We start from the raw sequence: 19738 nt of genomic DNA, 5'->3' as shown, positions 1-19738 counted from the left end.
AAAGAAAGAAAGAAAGAAAGAAAGAAAGACGTTTAAAAATATATTAACTAATTAAACTTAAAAAATAATTAAAAATTCAATTCAGTAGCTAAACACTACTTCATGCTGAGCCTTACACTGAGCTCTGGGGTTCTAGAAGTGAACGAGGTGGAGCATATGATCTAGTGGGAGGTTGGATGGGTGTGACAATAGAGGAACCGTCCTGCCAACCTGTGGCAAACAGACTAACGGCTCATTCGGTCTGGGGAGCTGGGCAGACTGAGACAGTAAAGGAAGTCAGAGAGGACTTTTCAAAGAAAGCGATCTGAAGGATGATTTAGCCAAGCAAAGGAAGTGAAGGTAGGGTTACAGGCAGAAGGAACAAAACAAGCAAAGGCCTGAAAAGGAGAGCAAATCATCGTTCTTTGAGGAGCACAAGGATGGGAAGCGTGGAGGAGAACGTCAGAGTGTGGGCATAGGAGTAATATGCAAGAAGGTAAACACACAGGGCTTCGTGTGTTATTAAAAAGGATCTTCATAGGTGGTTCTCCAGATGAAAATCAGAGCCTAATCCCCCACCCCAAGAAAAGCAGAAAGAGTACTGGGTGAGCAGAAACTCAACATAGACACCACCCAGAGGAACTATCAAAAATGTACCTCCTGAAAGTTTTAGCATTTGTATTTCTGTAGAAAGGAAATGGGTTCGTTCCGTGTAAGAGTAGGCAGCTTCATCCCTGGAGATTGTGAAGACTGGGTTAAACCCAGCCTGAAAAAATTATAGGTCTCTAGACAGTTTTCATCTCTTTCTTTTAAACTTCAACCCATATTAGGAAATGCATATTTATAATGTGAATCCAATGACGTGCTGGAGCCAATTCATACAGGCCTGTGAGGGAAGATTGAATTTTCAGGATTTTGCAAGCTGATTGTTAAACAGAGCCATTACTAAAATTGCATTATGTACGGGCACCTGGGTGGCTCAGTCGGTTAGGCATCCGACTCTTGATTTCAGCTGAGATCATGATCTCACAGCTCATGAGTTCAGGCCCCACACAGGTTCAATGCTGTCAGCACAGAGCCCTCTTCGGAACCCCTCCTCCACTCGTGCTCTCTTTCTCTCAAAAATAAACATTAAAGAAAATTCTCAAAACTCATTCCTAGTTATTTTACCATATTTTATTGTTATGTATATGCTACTGTGCAACTCTCCCCAACTCTATGTGCAGTGACATCACACTGGTACCTTGAACCCAAACACAGTGGGAGTATTTGCACTAAAGAGATTAACAAGTGTTACAAATAAGGGGTTTTTTTAATTTTTAATTTTTTTTTTCAACGTTTATTTATTTTTGGGACAGAGAGAGACAGAGCATGAACGGGGGAGGGACAGAGAGAGAGGGAGACACAGAATCGGAAACAGGCTCCAGGCTCTGAGCCATCAGCCCAGAGCCTGACGCGGGGCTCGAACTCACGGACCGTGAGATCGTGACCTGGCTGAAGTCGGACGCTTAACCGACTGCGCCACCCAGGCGCCCCTTAATTTTTAATTTTTAAAAAAAATTTTTTTAAATGTTTATTTATTCTTGAGAGAGACACACAGAGCGTGATCAGAGTAGGAGCAGAGAGAGAGAGGGAGACACAGAATCCGAAGCGGACTCCAGGCTCTGAGCTGTCAGCACAGAGCCCGACACGGGGCTCAAACTCACAAACCGCGAGATCATGACTTGAGCGGAAGTCGGACACTCAGCTGAGCCACCGAGGCGCCCCAATTTTTAAATACATAATTTATTGTCAAGTTAGCTAACATACAATGTATACAGTGTACTCTTGGTTTCAGGGATAGATTCCCATGATTCATCAATTGCATACAGCACCCAGTGCTCATCCCAACAAGTGCCCTCCTCAATGCCCATCACCCATTGTCCCCTCTCCCCCGCACTCCCCACCCCGCCCCACCATCAACCCTCAGTTTGTTCTGAGTATTTAAGAGTCTCTTATGGATTGCCTCCCTCTCTGTTTGTAACTAATTTTTTTCCTTCCCTTCCCCCATGGTCTTCTGCTAAGTTTCTCAAATTCCACATGAGTGAAAACATATGATGTCTGTCTTTCTCTGACTGACTTACTTCACTCAGTATTATCAGCTCCAGTTCCATCCACATTGTTACAAATGGCAAGATTTCATTCTTTTTCATCTTTGAGTAGTATTCCTTGTATATACAAACCACATCTTCTTTATCCATTCATCAGTTGATGGACATTTAGGCTCTTTCCATAATTAGGCTATTGTTGATAGCGCTGCTATAAACATTGGGGTACATGCGCCCCTATAAATCAACACTCCTGTATCCTTCGGATAAATTCCTAGCAGTGCTATTGCTGGGTCGTAGGGTAATTCTATTTTTAATTTTATGAGGAACCTCCACATTGTTTTCCAGAGTGGCTGCACCAGTTTGCATTCCCACCAACAGTGCAAGAGGGTTCCCATTTCTCCACATCCTCGCCAGCATCTATAGTTTCCTGATTTGTTCATTTTAGCCACTCTGACTCGTGTGAGTTGGTATCTCAGTGTGGTTCTGATTTGTATTTCAATAAGGGCTTTAAAAAATTTTTTTAAATTCTTTTAAGTTTATTTATTTTAAGAGAGAGAGTGAGTGGGGGAGGAGCAGAAAAAGATAGAGAGACAGAGAATCCCAAGCACTGGCAGTGCAGAGCCCAATGCAGGGCTCGAACTCACAAACCATGAGATCATGACCTGAGCCAAATTTGGATGCTTAACCCACTGAGCCACCCAGGTGCCCCACAAATATGGGCTTTATTTGGTTTGTTGATTATGCAGATTAGGATGTAACTCTATTTGTCAAAACACCATTTAATTGAAACTGTAGGTTGACTATGGATATAAGAGTTAGGAAAAAATCAATGGACACATCCTGCGAGAATCAATTCACTATATGGGATTCACAATAAAGAATCTTTGTATATGTTAACCAAAAAAAAAAGAAAAAAAGAAAAAAAATGGAGCTGGGGCTTTGTCCTAAGAGCACAGGCCAGTCATCAAAAGATTTTAAGCAAAATTAAAAAAAAAAAAAGACTTTAGTTCTTATTTTAAAAAGATCACTCTGGCCAGAGTTGGAAAAAAAAAATGGATGGGGGAGAGGACCGGCACGAGGGTTGCGAACAGAAAGTAGTGTTAGGTGAAGTCTTTTCTAGGACCCCGGACAGAAGATGATAGTAGCTAGAAGGGATGGAAACAAGTAAAATCAATAGGACTTGGTGATTGATTGGAAGATAAAATGCAAAAAAAGAATCCTGACATAGGCAATTTGATGTTTAGACGTGCCCTTTACAGGGGCGCCTGGTTGGCTCAGTCAGCAGAGCATGCGACTCTTGATCTTGAACTCATGAGTTCGGGCCCCATGTTGGGTGTAGAGATTACTAAAAATAAATAAATAAATAAATAAATAAATAAATAAACTTTAAAAAGAAGAATAAGTGCCCTTTACAGAGATGGAGAACATGAGAGGAAGGGCCGAACTGAGACTGAGTAACCCATGTGCTATCCAAGTGGAGATGTCCAGTGAACAGCTGAAGATACCGGACAATAAGCTCAGGAAAAATATTTAGGCCAGAAATACAGATGTAGAAATTCCCAGTAAAGCCATGGACATGGATAAGAGATCCCAAGGAGCATGTTAAATGTGAGAGGAAGGCTCAGGAAAGAACCAAGGAGAGTAGCAACTGAAAATACAGGCAGAGGAAGAAAGGCAAAAGAGAGAGAAGAGAAGCCAGGGAGCATATTAAGAAGGAAATACTTGTGAACAATGTCAAATACTGCTGAGAAGTCAAGTAGGTTAACAACTGAGAAGTGTCCATTGGATTTAGCAACAAGGCAGTCATTGTTGACCTTCCATCCCAGAATAAAATGCCGGGAGGCAACAGCTCCACATGAATGAAAACGTACCAAGTTCACTCTAAAAGGAAAAATACCCTGGGCTCGAAGCCAGAGAATATTCTTGGGTCAGGTTTTTTTCTTGTCATAAATTTAACCAGCTGGAATTCTTTGTAAACTGGTATTTTATTCACCCTTGAAATACAGGATTTGCTTTTTTAAAGTATGTCTGTAATTCTTCTTCAGGGTAGAACCCAGTATCTTTGGGTTAGTGGTTTTCTACAGGAGCAGATGCTGGTGGCTGGAAGTACCACCAAGAAACTTAAACTTGCCTCGGATGGAGAAGCCTTTGGTGATCTAAATACACAAACAGGGTCTAACTGGGAACCAAGTAAAAAACACAAGATTCCAAGTGAGCCAAGAGGTATTATTCCAAAGTAGAAGAGACCAGGATATGAAAGCAATCTGGCTGTGGCATCTGTCGCCCCACTGATGACCAGCATTGATTCAGTTGATCTGTCTGGCTAGGTGAGTATCCTCCTCCTCCCTAACTGCTCCATGTGCCATGTGCATTCCTCCCAAAGTTGCAGGCTTGGTCAAAGTGGATGACCTTCCCCAATAGAGGAGGACTGTTATTCGGTCAAGGGTATATGAGTGCTCCCCTGCTAGAACCTCCGAACAAGCTTTGAAAATACGAGAGACCAAAGCCCTCACCACCAGAGGATTGTGAAATAGCAGACCAAGTCCAAAAGCCAGAGACTTGACAAAAGCCAGAGGGGAAAAGCAGAGTCCCCAGTCTCTCCTAGAATGGCTCAGTGTCCTTATAGTTATGTTGGAAGCCCTTTTCCTAGCCTGACAATGAGCAACTTGGCGTGGCACAGTCAAGGGTTCCAGAAGCCCTCAAAAAGTCTTCTGCACTTAAATATACGCTTCTGCCTCCAGCGAAGGTGGAGGGATTGGAGGACATGTTGGGACTGAAACAAATAAAAGACTGGACAAAAAAAAATATAACAATGATGTTCAACATATTAGTGGGGATCCTGGGTGGCTCAGTCGGTTGAGTGTCCAACTCTTCATTTCAGTTCAGGTCATGATCTCATGATTTGTGAGATCGAGCCCCACATCCAGCTCTACATTGTCAGCGCAGGGCCAGCTTGTGATTCTGTCTCCCTGTCTCTCTGCCTCTCCCTACCCCGCCCAAAATAAATAAATAAACATTTTTAAAAAATTCTCTCTCTCCCTCTGTCCCTCTCCCCACTCACACTTTCTCCCTCTGTGTGAAATTAAAAAAATAAAATAAAAAAGATATTAGACCTCAAGCAACAAGGACAGTGATCTCTGAGAAACAGAAAACCAACAAGATGAGCCCTACGATTGCCCCAGCTTATTGCCCAGAAAGATTTTCTAAAAGGGACAGGGCATATAGGCCAATTCCATATCCATGAGTTGAAGAATTCAGGAGGCCAGGGCAGCTACAGTTCATCGGACAGAGTGTCAGAGAGGGAAGAGCTGCACAGGAGAGACCCCTAGGGATCTGTACAACATCTCTCTCCAAACCTTCATATAAGCGCCTATAAGCTCACAGGTATGAGGAAAGTACCCAAAGCTAAGGGAAAAGGGTAAAGTACCCCAAGGGAAAGAACCACTCAAAAGATTAGAGGAAACAGTTTTGAATCTTATACAGGGCCAGGAATAGTTCTTATTCTCATCAGCCAGACTGGTAGGGAAGACCTCCTAATTCCTGGGGGCACTGGGGTAAGGGGTAGGGACTCAGAAGGGTTTGCCTCAGTTGTGGGGAGTGATCAGCCCTGGACTAAATGACACTCTGGTCCTATCCAAAAGTCAGACTCCAAAGGATTGAAAGCTTGAGCAACTTAACAAGCTCAAGAATATTTAGAGGAATGCAAAAAATACACAACAATCAACAAGGTAAAATTCACAATGTCTGGCATCCAATAAAAAGTTACAAGGAGTGCAAAGAAGCAGGAAAATGTGACCCATAATAAGGAGAAAAATCAAGCAACAGAAACCAATCCAGGAATGACACAGATGTAGACAAGCACATTATAATGGTTATTACAGCTGTATTCTTATATTCAAGGAGCACTTTAAAAGCATGTTGATATGTGGAAAAAATAAAAAAGACCAAATTGAACATCTAAAGGTGAAAAATATGTCTGAGATGCAAAAATACACAGGATGGGGTTAACAGCAGATTAGACACTATAAGAAGAAAGATTAACGAACCTGAAGATAGAAACCATTCAAAATAAAACATACAGAGAAAAAGGACCCCTCCAAAAAATAAACAAAAAGAGCATCAGTGAGCAGGACGACTACATGTATAGTTGGATCCCTGAAGGAGGTAGGATCCAGAAATATATTTGAGGAAATCATGGGTAAAATTCTCCCAATGTTGATGAAAACTATAAACCCACAAATCCACGAAGCTCAATGAATCCCAAGTGAAAGAAATATGAAGAAACCTGTACCAACGCGCATCATGACCAAATTGCCTAAAACCAGAAATAAAGTAAACATCTTAAAAGCAGCCAGAAAAAAACCAGATTCCATACAGAAGAACAAAGATGACATTAGCCTTCTCATCAGAGATGTGTACCATAAGACAGTGAAACATCTTCATTGAAGAAAAAAAAATTGCCAACCTAAAATTCTTTATCCAGCAAAAATACCTTCCCAAAAGGAAGGTAAAAATAGAGATCTTTTTGGACTTCCAAAAGCTGAATGAATTCATCGTGGACACCACCTGCACCACAAGACATGTTCAAATCTCTGGGCAGCAGGAAAATGATACTCTCGAAGTCTTGATCCACACAAAGGAATAGAGGGAACACTAGACACGGTAAACTACGTGGGTATATACATTTCTTACTATTTTAATCTCTTTAATAGAACAACAAGGTGGCTCAGTCGGTTAAGCATCTGACTTCGGCTCAGGTCATGATCTCATGGTTCACAAGTTTGAGCCCCGCATTGGGCCCTGTGCTGACAGCTCAGAGCCTGGAGCCTGCTTCAGATTCTGTACCTCCCTCTCTCTCTGCCCCTTCCCCACTTGTGCTCGCTCTCTCTCTCTCAAAAAATAATAAACATTTAAAAAAATTTTTTAATAAAATAAAAAAGAAAAGAACAATATAACTAGGATAAGGAACCATTGACTTAAAAACATCATCCTGGAGGGGCGCCTGGGTGGCGCAGTCGGTTAAGCGTCCGACTTCAGCCAGGTCACGATCTCGCGGTCCGTGAGTTCGAGCCCCGCGTCAGGCTCTGGGCTGATGGCTCGGAGCCTGTTTCCGATTCTGTGTCTCCCTCTCTCTCTGCCCCTCCCCCGTTCATGCTCTGTCTCTCTCTGTCCCAACAATAAATAAAAAAAAAAAAAAAAAAAAAAAACATCATCCTGGAATAAATTGTTCTATGTTGCCTTGTCTAGATTCTGACAAAGTAATTGCAAGAAGCAAACTCCAGGGAAGCAATTAGCAAGTTAGCACTGGCAGTCCTGTGGGAGTGTGGATCCTACTTATGGAAGAGGATAATTTAGATGTGTTTAGTATAAAGTACAGCAGGCACAGCTGAAAGATGTGGCTTGGCTCACATGCACTCAAGCTGGACTATGAGGCTTATGGAGGACAAAGCCTACCTCTGGATCAGCGTACTGTCAGGGGAAGTAATATAGGGACAGGGGTCATGGCATCCAGAGCTCCCAAAGGTCCTCCAGGGAAATCTCACTGGGAGCTAGGGAATACACCTAGGTTGGTTTGACTGGAGCTGTAACTGAGAGAGGTGGCATGTATTCCCGTTGCTTCCAGACCCTCACCAATCACTCCTGGGCCCCTTTGACTGCCCCCACTGCTCTACTGAAACTGTTAACTCAGAGGTCACCAGTGACTTCCTAATTATGAAAATCAGGTGTCCATTCTCAGCCCTCATCCACCTTGCCATAGTTTTCCTCTTGTTTCTCTGATAATTCCTCTATTTTGTGGCTCTTCCTGCCTTCTCGTAAGGTATGTTCCCCAGCCATGCCCTTCTGTCCCCTTCCTGCCCCAATACCCTGTCCCTCCAAGATCTCCACTCTGGCTGCTGCTCTATGTTGTTCTGATGAAGGCCCAGATCTCTCTCCAACCCCAAGCTCAGGGCCACCTCTGCTTTGACACACTTACCAACAATCTTTCTCTCTGCACTGGCTCTCTCCCTGGCTGCTCACCTAGACCAGCCCTAACTGTCTGCTTCCATATCTTTCTACCAAACTAGACTGTGAGCACCTCTAATGCAGTGACAGAGGTGTGTCTTCTTAGTAGCTGCCTACTTCCCACCTTAGCATCTGGCACACATTTGAAAAAGTCAAGTCTTGCCAGGAAATTCAGATCTAAAATCAGCATACAAGGCATAAATTGTGAATAGCCAAATTACCTTCAAATAAGCCCTTAGTCACCCAGAAAATACCCATGGCATTGTAAATTAAAAGGGGAACAGCAAATTTGCTTCTCCCATCTTGCACTCCCTCTGAGCTGTATTTTCATGGAGTGACAGAGCTGGAACAGCCCCCGCCAGCTGCATTGTACTCCCCTGTCATTCCTGCCCACTTGTGCTTCATTTTTTGGCTCTGTACATTGATTGAACTTCCGTAAGTGAGAAGCCACACAAAACCATAACTCCACTGTAAAGGCTTGAGGGAGGAATCTCTTTCTCTCTCCTTCAACTGGTTTCTCCTTCTGGCCTCCCAGTTTCCGATCATGACAGCATCTCACTGAATCAGGCTGAAAACTCTTTGGCTCCTGCCTCTCCCCTTACTCTTTCTGTCCAATTTCCAGGTTCTTGTTAATTTTTCCTTTGCACCATGCCCCTCTGTCTCCATTTTGTTGCCGCCCACATAATCCAGGCCCTGATCACCTCCCATCTTGACTCCTATGACAGCCTCCTAACTGATCTTTCTGGGCTTGCTGGTCTCCCTCCAATTCATGTTTTCCTGCCATCAGATTAACAATTTCTAAAGCACTTCCTTAGTCCTATCTCTCCCTTAGTCAAAAGCCATCGATGGCTCCCCATTGGCTATCAAATAGAACCCATTGCCTCCAGCCCGCCATCCAAGGCCCTGAACAATGGGGACACAAGCTGTCTCTGACCCCACCTTCCACCCTTTCCAGATGGGAATATGGCAGTACTTGCTTATGTCCCAAACTTCTTTCACCTGCATTGCTTCCCTCCACCAAAAGGCCACCTCCACAAACATCTCCACCTGCCAAAACCTAATAGCTTCAGATAGGAGCATCCAAAGGGCCCCTCTTTCTTCACACTCTGTATCACTCAGCTCACACTGCTACATTACATGTACCCTAAAAAAAGGAGATATGTCATATCTGCTTCTTATTCATTCACCCATTCAGCATATATTACTGAGCAGTTATGATGTGCCAGGCACTCATCTAGGTACTGATGCTATGCAGTGAAGACAGATACGACTCGCAGAACTCATAGTCTGGCTGTGGACGGTGGCAAGACACAAGCCACGAACTCCACAGAGGCCGGGAGAGGGAAAGTAAAAGAGGAGGACGTCACCCCGACAGCGGTCAGAAAAAGCTTCCCAAAATAATAACATGCAAGCTGAGATCTAAAGGATGAGTAGAAACTAGGCAGAGAAGGGAAGAAAAGAATTGTCGACGTTGAAGGAAAAGTACAGAAAAAAACAAAATTTTTTAAAGCCTGAAGGCAAGAGAAGACAAGACTCACTACAACCAAAAGGAAAAAATCACAGAGCTTCAGGGGGAGTAGGAGGGAACTGGGCCTGAGGAGACAAGCAGGGCGCACCTGGGCCATAAGCCTACTTTGTAAGGTTTGTAAGACAAGCAAAAGGGGTTGGGTTTGATCCCGAGGCCAAGGGAGAATTTTAATTATTTTTGGAGATCCCTTCCAAAACAGGGCCATCCTTAGAAGTAACATAGGCTCAAAAACAAACAAACGAACAAAACTGAATTTATTGGTTTCACCTCTGAAGGCAAAATCTGGTCAAGAAAATTTTAGAAGAGCCTCAGATAATTTGTGGTATTTCTACTTATCAAATGCTGCCTCCCTGAGTCTTTGCCCAACTGAGAACTGTCAGGATCCTCAATAGCTCCCCCATTTCCCCCAAATCCTAGGCCTCTGGGCATGTTCCAGAATTTGTCACACTCTTGAAATAGTTCTAACAATGGCATTCTAAATTATTCAAAGACAAATTCATTTGTGAGGGCATTTAAATTGGATCATATATTTCATTGGTAAATGTGGGTTTTTTCTCCATTTACTCAGAAGGAAATGTCTTTGACTGTGTAGACCCTGGCTTCAGAAAGAACCAGAGGCCTCCAGTCTTGGAAGAATATCATTCCCTTAATGTAATATCACCACCTAGTGGTTCCAAACAACTTCACCAAGTAATCCAGGAAAATTTCTAGCTACACTCCTGGGAATAACTTCATCTCCCCAGAATTTTTTGTTTCTCTATCAAGATAATCTGTGGTCAGGGCACATGGGTGGCTCAGTAGGTTAAGCATCTGACTTCAGCTCAGGTCATGATCTCATGGTTCATGAGTTCGAGCCCCATGGGCTCTCTCCCGTCAGCACAGAGCCTGCTTTGAATCCTGTCTCCCTCTCCTTGTCCCTTCCCTGCTCGTGCTCATATGCTCCCTCACTCTCTTTCTCTCTCTGTCAAAAATAATTTTTTTTTTTTTTTGAGAGAGAGAGAGAGAGAGAGAGAGAGAGCGTGTGCATAAGCAGGGAAGGGGTAGAGAGAGAAGGGGACAGAGAATCTAAAGTGGGCTCTGTGTGCACAGCAGAGAGCCCGATGTGGGGCTCAAACTCACAAACCATGAGATCATGACCCGAGCCGAAGCAGACACTTAACTGACTGAGCCACCCAGGTGCCCCAAAAATAAACAAAAAAATTGTTTTAACGTTTATTCATTTTTTGATAGAGACAGAGCATGAGTAGGAGAGGGGCAGAGAGAGAGGGAGACCCAGAATCTGAAGCAAGCTCCAGGCTCTGAACTGACAGCACAGAGCCTGACGCGGGGCTCGAACTCACAGACCGTGAGATCATGACCTGAGCCAAAGTTGGATGCTTTAACCAACTGAGCCACCCAGGCGCCCCTAAACAAACATATTTTTAAAAAGAAAAAAAAAAAGATAATCTGTGGTCGATTGTCTAACATACAGTAGGTATTCAATAATTGTTAAATAAATGTATAAACAGAAGGGCAAAATAATTTCCTACCCTGGTACCTTATGGCAACTGAAAAGAGACAATTTAAGTCTTTCCCAGATTCCTCTGGATTCCAAAGGGCCTCTAATCATGCTTATCTAACAGCCAGGGGTATTTCTGTCTTTAATTTAGCAAACAATTCCTTTAGGCACATTTGAATAAACAGATTTTTTTAAAGGGTCACTGCTACCATGGATGAAACCTTGACCCACTCCCATCAAAGGGAGCTTACTGTAATCCAAAAACAACGAAGAACAGAGTCTGTTACCCCGGATACCAGGACCAACACCAAAACAAAAGACTAGCTGGTGCTATAAGGAGGGGAGTGTGGACACAGACCGTCTGAAGACTGTTTCACTGACTCTGCTTCTATGCACAGGTCAAACCGGGCCAGGTGTCATTGGAAAGTGTGCTCAGAAAACATGGTGACCCAAACAAAGCGGCCTACAGCTAGTAGGGATCACAAAGAACATAAAAAAGAAGAAAAGAGGCCAGAGACTACTTCCTTAGGAATTTAAGGCTACTAGGACAATATTCCAACTAGCTAAGTCTTAAGACCTCTTGTCTGTTTAAGTGCATAAAGCAATCCTAGCTAGAGCCTCCTGGCTGTTAGGTCGTAATTCTCCTGATTCTTATGGCCCAGATGGTGGGGAAATGGCAGTTGGCAACAGTTACCTGGATCCTCTTCCCTCAGAACATTGAGAGGTTGATGCAAAGCGTTGATGAGAGCTTCTTCCCCTCAGTCAATTCTTTTATACATGGTCTCATTCTTCCTTTCTGATTAAAGACGGCTTCTGATCAAAGCCCCAGGCTCTGCTGTGTGTTAAAGAGAGGGAATCAGAGACGCATCAGAGTCCAGTGGATGAGAGGAGCGAGGACCCAGGTTCTAAGCCCAGCCCCCATCACCTGGTGGCCTTTGATTTCTGGCAAATTACTTACCCTCTCCTGCAAGGCCCCCAGGTACTGTGACGAGGGTTGTGGACCAACTCTCAGGGTGCCGATCATACTGTAATCATTGTAGATTTGTACACTCGTTGAGATAACTTTTCAACAGATGGTAGTAAAGTGTCATAAAGGGTGCATTTTTTTTTTTTTTTCCTAATTCACTAAGGCCTCAAATGGGTTATCATCAGCCCTGGATTCTGAGCCTGTTTTCTAGTCTGTAAAATGGACACAATCCACATCTATCTATAGAGTTGGCCAGAGAACCAACAAAAACGGTGGGTATACACTGCCTTGAAAAGCCCTAAATTCTGTTTGTGATTTGAGGGATAGGTAGAACAAAGGAGAAACAGTTTTCAGCCTGCAAATGGTTTTCTTCCCTTTGAAAATAGAAGCAAAAGCCGGTGTTCAAATAGCAAACATTTTCTCACTCAAAATGTCATGATTCGAGAGGGAACTCTGTACCCATGAACAAATCTGAAAAGAATGTGCCAACTGCAGTGAGTGGCTTTACTAAGTAGTTGAACTGGTAATAAAGTAATTAGAATTTCTCTTCTGAGTCTTCAGATAAAATGAGCAAATGAGAGCAAAGCCCTGCCCCATCCTCAGCCACACTACTGGCCACTGGGAGTCAGGTTTGCTCGCGTGGACAGGTCTGAGGGGAGACTAAGGAATTGAAAAAATGTGTACATTTTTAAGTTAGCCCACAGAAGTCATTCTGCAATGTAACGTATGTTTGGGAAATAATTATCTTCAGAAAACAGCCCACATAACGCCTCTTGGATTCCTCTCACTATGAAGATTTAGCTAAGTATAGATCAGTCTAGTAACACAAATTGTGTCATAGAATTTTGATTTGGCTTAGAAGAGAGGAATGGGTAGGCAGCAGTTTTAGCTGTCTAATTTGGTCTGTTTTGAGACAAATGTTAAAAAAGAGTTGAACACTTAATCTGCCTTTCTTTGTACAAACTGTACTTAGGGGAACCAAATAATTGATGAGGGATAAGTTTCTCTTGCAGAAAGATGTCAGACCCAGTCCTGAATTCCCCCTTCTGGCATAACAGCGTGAGATGCTCCGCAGAGTGCTGTCCAGTGAAACTGGTGAAAATAATTTTTTTAAAAAAATGATTATGTCGGGGCGCCAGGGTGGCTCAGTTGGTTGAGCGTCCGACTTCAGCTCAGGTCACGATCTCACGGTCCGTGAGTTCGAGCCCCGCGTCGGGCTCTGTGCTGACCGCTCAGAGCCTGGAGCCTGTTTCGGATTCTGTGTCTCCCTCTCTCTCTGACCCTCCCCCATTCATGCTCTGTCTCTCTCTGTCTCAAAAATAAATAAACGTTAAAAAAAAATTTTTTTTAATGATTATGTCTCTGAAAATGGCCTTAGCAGCATACAGCACATGAAGAAACATTTGTTCAAGAAAATCCACAAAATCTCAGTAAGAACAGAGTCTATGCTGTGTGACCCTAGAGCCATGCCCCACCCCAACTTCAGTGAGACAGAAACCACTCCAGACTGCTGCAGCCCATGGACACAGGCCTCCCTCCCCCGGCCCCAAGACAGAGGGCTCTCTCCCCAAGAGGAACAAAATGTCATTGTTTCTCATCCGGCCCCCAGCTACTGGTGGCTGAAGTTAAGTGCTAGCGAGTACCAACAATAGTGGGGGTTCTCTTCTTCCACCTAGCTCCCCCTTATGGGAAGGAGACTTGACCCTGGGTGCAGAGCTGGTGAAAATAATGGATTCCAGCTACCCTTGCCCCAGCTCATGGCCCAGGGTAAAGGCCTTCACTGCCCATATCTAACACACTGGGTACATGAGAGTTCCATTATATCATTCTCTTTGCTTCTAGGTAATCTTGAAATTTTCCTATATTAAAAACTTGAGGGGCACCTGGGTGGCTCAGTCGGTTAAGCGTCCGACTTCAGCTCAGGTCATGATCTCACAGTCTGTGAGTTCGAGTCCCACGTCGGGCTCTGTGCTGACAGCTCAGAGTCTGGAGCCGGTTTCAGATTCTGTGTCTCCCTCTCTCTGACCCTCCCCCATTCATGCTCTCTCTCTGCTCTCTGTCTCAAAAATAAATAAACGTTAAAAAAAAATTAAAAAAAAACAAACTTTAAGGACAAAAACGTGAAAAAAAAAAAATCCTTCCAAAGACCAAATTCAAGGTCCCCTGAGACTCTGAAATTCTGAGTCTTTACAAGTATCACTGAAACATTCCTACAGACTCAATAATTTAGAAACTAGACCTTTATAGACTCTTTCAGGTTAATATGAAAATGATTATTGGGTGCCATCTCTAAAAGAAACCATTTCCAGAGAATGAGAGGAAAAGCTGGGAACACAGTAGGGTGTCTCACGGGCCAAATTCATCTTCCCTTTTTTTCTTTTTTTAAAGTAATCTCTATGCCCAACGTGAGGCTCGAACTCACGATCCCAAGATCAAGAGTCACACACTCTGCCGACTGAGCTAGCCAGGAGTCCCAAAATTCATCTTCCTTTAACTGGAAACCTTTCAGAGCTTCAGAGGGGAGATAAAAGTGACCCAGAAAACAGATGAGCAGAAACATGTCTCCCCTCCTCCCAGAAACAGAATGAGTCTTTTGCTTAAGCAGCAGTTGTGTTTAATCACTAAAATTATTCTGTTCCTAATGAAAGAGAAACAATCTAAGTTTAAAAAGGATGAGGCTTTTTCTCCTCAATTATTTTAGAGGCAAGGAGAAGTGAACGAAAAAAGCAGAATCTCTATGGTCAGGCCCCGGTAAAGCCTCCAGGGAGCAGAAGTCCCCTCTGCTTTCTGCCCTTATGTCCAAGGTCACTGTCCTCAGGATTCCAAGCATTCTGCTCTGGAGTAAGACTGCCCTGCAGAGTCTTGAAATACTCTCCACTCTCTGACCTGGAGAGCTAGTTCTCCTCATCCTCGTCGTCAGTGGCCTGAAGAATCCTCAGTAGTTTGAGCTCAGGGTTCCACCTTGTTCTAGATGTACCATCTGAAAGGTCCTCTGGGCTCCTCTCTTGGGATTCCAGCACAGCGTCCTCCTGAGTGCTGATGTCCTTGTTAGAGGGTTTGGTCTTAGATAATTCAGGATCTGAAAGAAGACCCAGCCATTAGCTGCGCCCGCAGCCCTCTCCCAACTGTGCCAAATGCAGGACAGAAAAGGAAGGGCTGCGTGTCATTAGGACCCTTCTGAGGGATGAGGACTATGGCTTCCAGGGAGGTGAACCATCCTTGTCAACAGGAGTTCAGCTCTCCCGGGCCTAAATGACTTACTAAGCTTCCTCCACCCTAGGAACTTACCATCCTTACTGGGGAAGGAATCCAGAGAATTCTTCATCTGTGGTCTCTCTGTGGAATCCTGAAATTCATTAGAGTAAGTGTAAGGAAACTTGAATCAAGACTTTAGGAAAGTAAGGGTTTTTCTAAAAGATGCTTTTCTTGGAAAAATTAGCATCTAAGACAGGACAAAATGCCACCTCCTGAGACTAAAGAGAGAAGCGTGTATCACACGCTCTTTGCCCTCTAGACTGACCAGATGAAGCCAGAACCCACTTTTCTGCATTCCCACCTGTCAGCTTAGGGTGCACTGCCTCCAAAGGTGGCTCCCAACAATTCCTCCAATTCCTCCATGCACATGCTGCCCCTCCCACCAAGAGACGGAGTACGTTTTCTCTCCCCTTGAATCTGGGCTGGGCTTGTGATTTTGTGACTAATAAAATATGGAAGAAGTGACACTGCTCCAGTTTCAGCCCCATCTCTTAAGAACGTGCTTTCATGAGGGGCGCCTGGGCGGCTCAGTCGGTTAAGCATCTGAGCTCAGGTCATGATCTCACGGTTTGTAGGTTTGAGACTCACATCGGGCTCTGTGCTATTAGCTTGGAGCCTAGAGTTTGCTTTGGATTCCATGTCTCCTGCTTTCTCTGCCCCTTTCCCCGCTCACACTCTGTCTCTTCCTCTCTCTCTCTCTCTTTCTCTCAAAAATAAACATTAAGAAAAAATTTTTTAAAAGAAGCCCAAACAAGCCACGGAGAGGCCTCATAGAAGAGAACCAAGGCAATTTGGCCAACAGCCCCACCCCAGCCACTGGCTGAAAGCAACTGTGTTGAATGACATCAAGCAACACCAGAAAAATCATCCAGTCAACCCTCAAAATCACGAGAAATGATCAACCACTGCAGTTCCGGCTTTGAGGTGGTCTGTTCTACAAGAATAGATAACAGAAACAGGGCCCCAGCAGAACGGCTCCCATACTCTTACCTGCTTCAAGGTGAGTCCTTCTAACTTCATCCACTGTGGCTGCTTTTGGTCACTTTTGCAACCCAGCAGAGTTCTGTGACCTAGTGATCACAAAGCCAATTCAGTTCTCTGCTTATTGGTATTTTATATCCCATTGTTGGGCTTCTAGGTGACCCCTAGTCTATAAGTCCCTACCCTGTCTAGGGTAAGACAGGTTAGAGGAGGTGGAAGGGAGTTAGGCCTCCGAGTTCTACCTGTGAATCTGTTCACCTGGGACTGTGACCACATCTACTACAGAATTAGAGATCGGGGAGCCTGGGTGGCTCAATCGGTTAAGCATCCGACTCCAGATCAGGTCATGATGTCACGGTTTGGACTGTGAGTTTGAGGCCCGCGCCAGGCTCTGGGTTGATGGCACAGAGCCTGGAGCCTGCTTCAGATTCTGTGTCTCCCTATCTCTCTTTGCCCATCCCCCAATCACACTCTGTCTGTCTCTCAAAAATAAATGAATGTTAAAAGAAAAAATTTTTTAAAAAGAATTAGAGATTAAGTTCAAGTGTATGCTCAATGAATTAGAGTTCCTCCAAGAAACCTAAGGGGCAGGTATCTGCACATCTTAGCAGCGAAAGAAGCCCTAACCCTAGGTTTTCAGTTTACGAATACTCTTCTTACCTTGTGGTATCAACCCTAATGTCTCCATATTCACTTCCAAAAATGGAACCCCTCCCTTCCAAAAGCTCTAGTTCTAGGATTCTTCTGCGTCAGTCGTTTCCCCATCTAGTCCCTGAATGCATCCGCCCTTTCCTTTCTCAATTCCCTTCCTCCAAATGAACATCTTCCAAGCTGCCACCAGAGATGTTATGCTAAAAGGCAAAGCCAAACAAGAGACTCCCTTGCTTAACACTTCTGTTGGCTCCCTACCAGCACTGGTTCTCACCCTAGCTGCACACTGGGAGTACTGGGGGTTCCATTTACTGAGGCCCAGGTTCCAACACCAGAACTTCTGATTTAATAGGTCTGTGGTGCATCCTGGGTATTTGAGATATAAAAGCCCCTCAACTGATTTCAGCGAGCAGTCAAGGGGGAGCACCACGACCTGGAGCAAAGGTCAAACACCTCAGCAGGCTACACAAGCTCCCACCTACCTCTTCAGCCCAACATTTCATCACTCTCTCTCAAATAACCGACAGCTACAATGGACTGCTGTGTTCCCTGAGTAGCCACACTCCTCCAAGATGCCTCTGCTAAAGCTATTCCCACTTCTGGGAATTCTCTTTCATGTCAGTAAAACGCTCACACATTCAAGATCCAACGCAAAAATCAACTCTTCCATAAACCTTTCTCAACCTGGTGAGGACAGGCCACTGCTCTAAAAACAGGAGCACCTGGGTGGCTCAGGTCTTGATTTCAGGGTTGTGAGTTCAAGCCCCACACTGGGCTCCATGCTGGGTGTGAAGCCTACTTCAAAAAAAAAAAGGGGGGGGCACCCAATCACCTATTGGAGGCATCAGGAAGAGGAACGAAAAGCACTTAAATGAATTCAGGGCAGTGCTGATCACACCAGATGAGGAGCTAACCTTGGACCAGTCAGCCCCACCCTGGGCAACAGCCCTAGCTCTGTCTACATCCCACATGAAGGTCAGGAAGCTTCCTAGAAATTCAGGTCACAGGCCACTGTTGGCATCTGAGAGCTCAATGGGATGGGAAATAAACCGAGAGAGAGAAGCATTCTTCTCAGGAAACAGCTCTCCTGACCCTCCCACTGCCCCAGGGCTGGAGAGCAAATTCTGATGCTGAAACGATCAGCAATGTCCAGTCTTAATAGGGCACCAAGAATCTTCTAAGGTTTCAGGGCATTCTTTCTCCCTTCTGTTCTTTCTTTCTTTTTTCTGCACTTAAACTGAGCAATGTCAGAGAGACCGGGTAAGTATATCCTTCAGCTCAGACACGTGATAAGGACTCCAAAAGGGGGGGAAATATCTCTTCTCGCATCCAGCATGAACACCAGAGGGAAAGAATCTCCTATCAAGATCGGCTACTTGCCTCCTACAGGGGACTAGATAGTATGATCTCAACCCAAGCCTCCAGGAACTAACGTGTAGCTGGGAAGTGGCCCTGGATTCTGCTTCTTTAGAACTCTCTGGGGGCTAATCAGGGGCCCTGGCTCTTTCCTGCCTCCTTGCTTGCTCTTCATCCTCAAATCACTCTGTCTTTTCTAAAGACATGAGGAAAGATGCCTCTGACTCATGCTCATGGTCATCTCTCAAATGCCCACATGAAAAAGACACCTGGCCCAGCTTGCTTCCTTAGTAAATGTTTGATGGAAGGATGATGTATGGTAGCCCGGCCAAAACGTTCCAAGAAGAAGTCTGAATGCTCGACAAAGGCAGGTCCCAAGATGATGGACAAGTTCAGTTCTTCCTGCCCTCGGCTACGTCCTGAGATTCTGTCCCTCCCAAACCCACATTCTCCTTACCATGGCGTGGGCCATAAACCATGGCACCTGAACGTTTATGCAAAATGTTCGGGCTCCCTGGATCGCTCTTGGGTTTCTTTTTAGCCTCCTGAAACCCACATGAGGAGGAACTGAATTAGGACCTTCGGAAGTGAAGAAAACATTTCAGAAAGAGTCTAAAAGAAGGAAGTCAATATCTGCAACCGGACAGAGAACAGGGAGGTGGACACCTCATACATCCCTTCCTGTTCCAGGCTGCGCCCCTGCCCCAGACCCAGCCAGTCCTAGGGCGCCCCTCACTGCCCCTCTACCTGTCTCTTAGGTGGTGTTTTCACCAGCCTCTGCTGCTGCTGCTGCTGCTTCTGCTGCTGCTGCTGCTGCTTGTGACCTGGTGACCAGAGCACCGGCTCAGTCCTCTTCTCCCTGACAGCTCCCACCCGCCCCTGGGCTGCTTGCTCTGCCCTGCTCCACAATGGCGACAACCCCTTTGTCAGAACCAAGCCATTGGGTGGGGGGGTGTGGGGAAGAGGGCTGCTTTCTGAAACTGCAGTTTCCTGAGTTCTACATGTGATCCTGTATGACTCTGGCCACAAACATAACAAAATTGGGACCAAGATCAAGTATAAGCACTGTGGGCTGAGGGGGAACAGTACCTGAGGATCTGACAGCACCAGAAAATCTACCTTCTGTGTTCAGGTTAGAACACAATTTCTTCAAATGTTCAGGATATCTCAATGCTGGTCTCTGGAGAGAAAAAGAAGGAAAAGACGAAAAAGAAGAAAAGGAAGAGAGGAGGAGAAGGAGGAGGAGGAAGTAGAGGAGGAGGAGAAGGAGGAGAAAGAGAAGGAAGAGGAGGAGAAGAAGGAGTCATAGGAGAAGGAGAAGGGGGAGGAGGAGAGGGAGAGAGGGGAGAAGGAGAAGGAGGAAAAGGAGAAGGAGGAGGAGAAGGAGGAGAGGGAGGAGGAGAAGGGGGAGGAGGAGAAGGAGGAGGAGA

General features: G+C 44.9%; 2 protein-coding genes across 6 annotated transcripts in view; both read right to left on the bottom strand.

The window, feature by feature from the left end:
* The window catches only part of RGS3 (regulator of G protein signaling 3), a 140349-nt gene extending 128468 nt beyond the window's left edge, over nt 1–11881 (bottom strand). The window contains exon 1 of the mRNA XM_049627652.1: nt 11793–11881. The gene's annotated coding sequence lies outside the window, so the exon portion shown is untranslated. The remainder of the gene's footprint in view (nt 1–11792) is intronic.
* Nucleotides 11847–19738, bottom strand: part of CD4H9orf43 (chromosome D4 C9orf43 homolog) — a 22149-nt gene continuing 14257 nt past the window's right edge. For 2 of the 5 annotated variants that reach the window (XM_049627741.1, XM_049627767.1), the window contains 6 exons: nt 19398–19488; nt 19056–19132; nt 18766–18853; nt 16311–16390; nt 15354–15411; nt 14532–15144 (listed from right to left, as the gene is read on the bottom strand). In XM_049627741.1, coding sequence (XP_049483698.1) covers nt 14960–15144; nt 15354–15411; nt 16311–16390; nt 18766–18853; nt 19056–19132; nt 19398–19488 — 579 coding nt within the window. In that variant the 3' untranslated portion in view covers nt 14532–14959. Of the gene's footprint in view, nt 11934–14531; nt 15145–15353; nt 15412–16310; nt 16391–18765; nt 18854–19055; nt 19133–19397; nt 19489–19738 lie in introns of those variants that run through there. The other 3 variants (XM_049627760.1, XM_049627751.1, XM_049627777.1) reach the window with 3 other exon arrangements.

The sequence above is a fragment of the Panthera uncia genome, chromosome D4, assembly GCF_023721935.1.
Source record: "Panthera uncia isolate 11264 chromosome D4, Puncia_PCG_1.0, whole genome shotgun sequence".
NCBI lineage: Eukaryota > Metazoa > Chordata > Mammalia > Carnivora > Felidae > Panthera > Panthera uncia.
The sequence above is the reverse complement of the archived record's forward strand: the minus strand, read 5'-3'. Positions and strand labels throughout refer to the sequence as shown.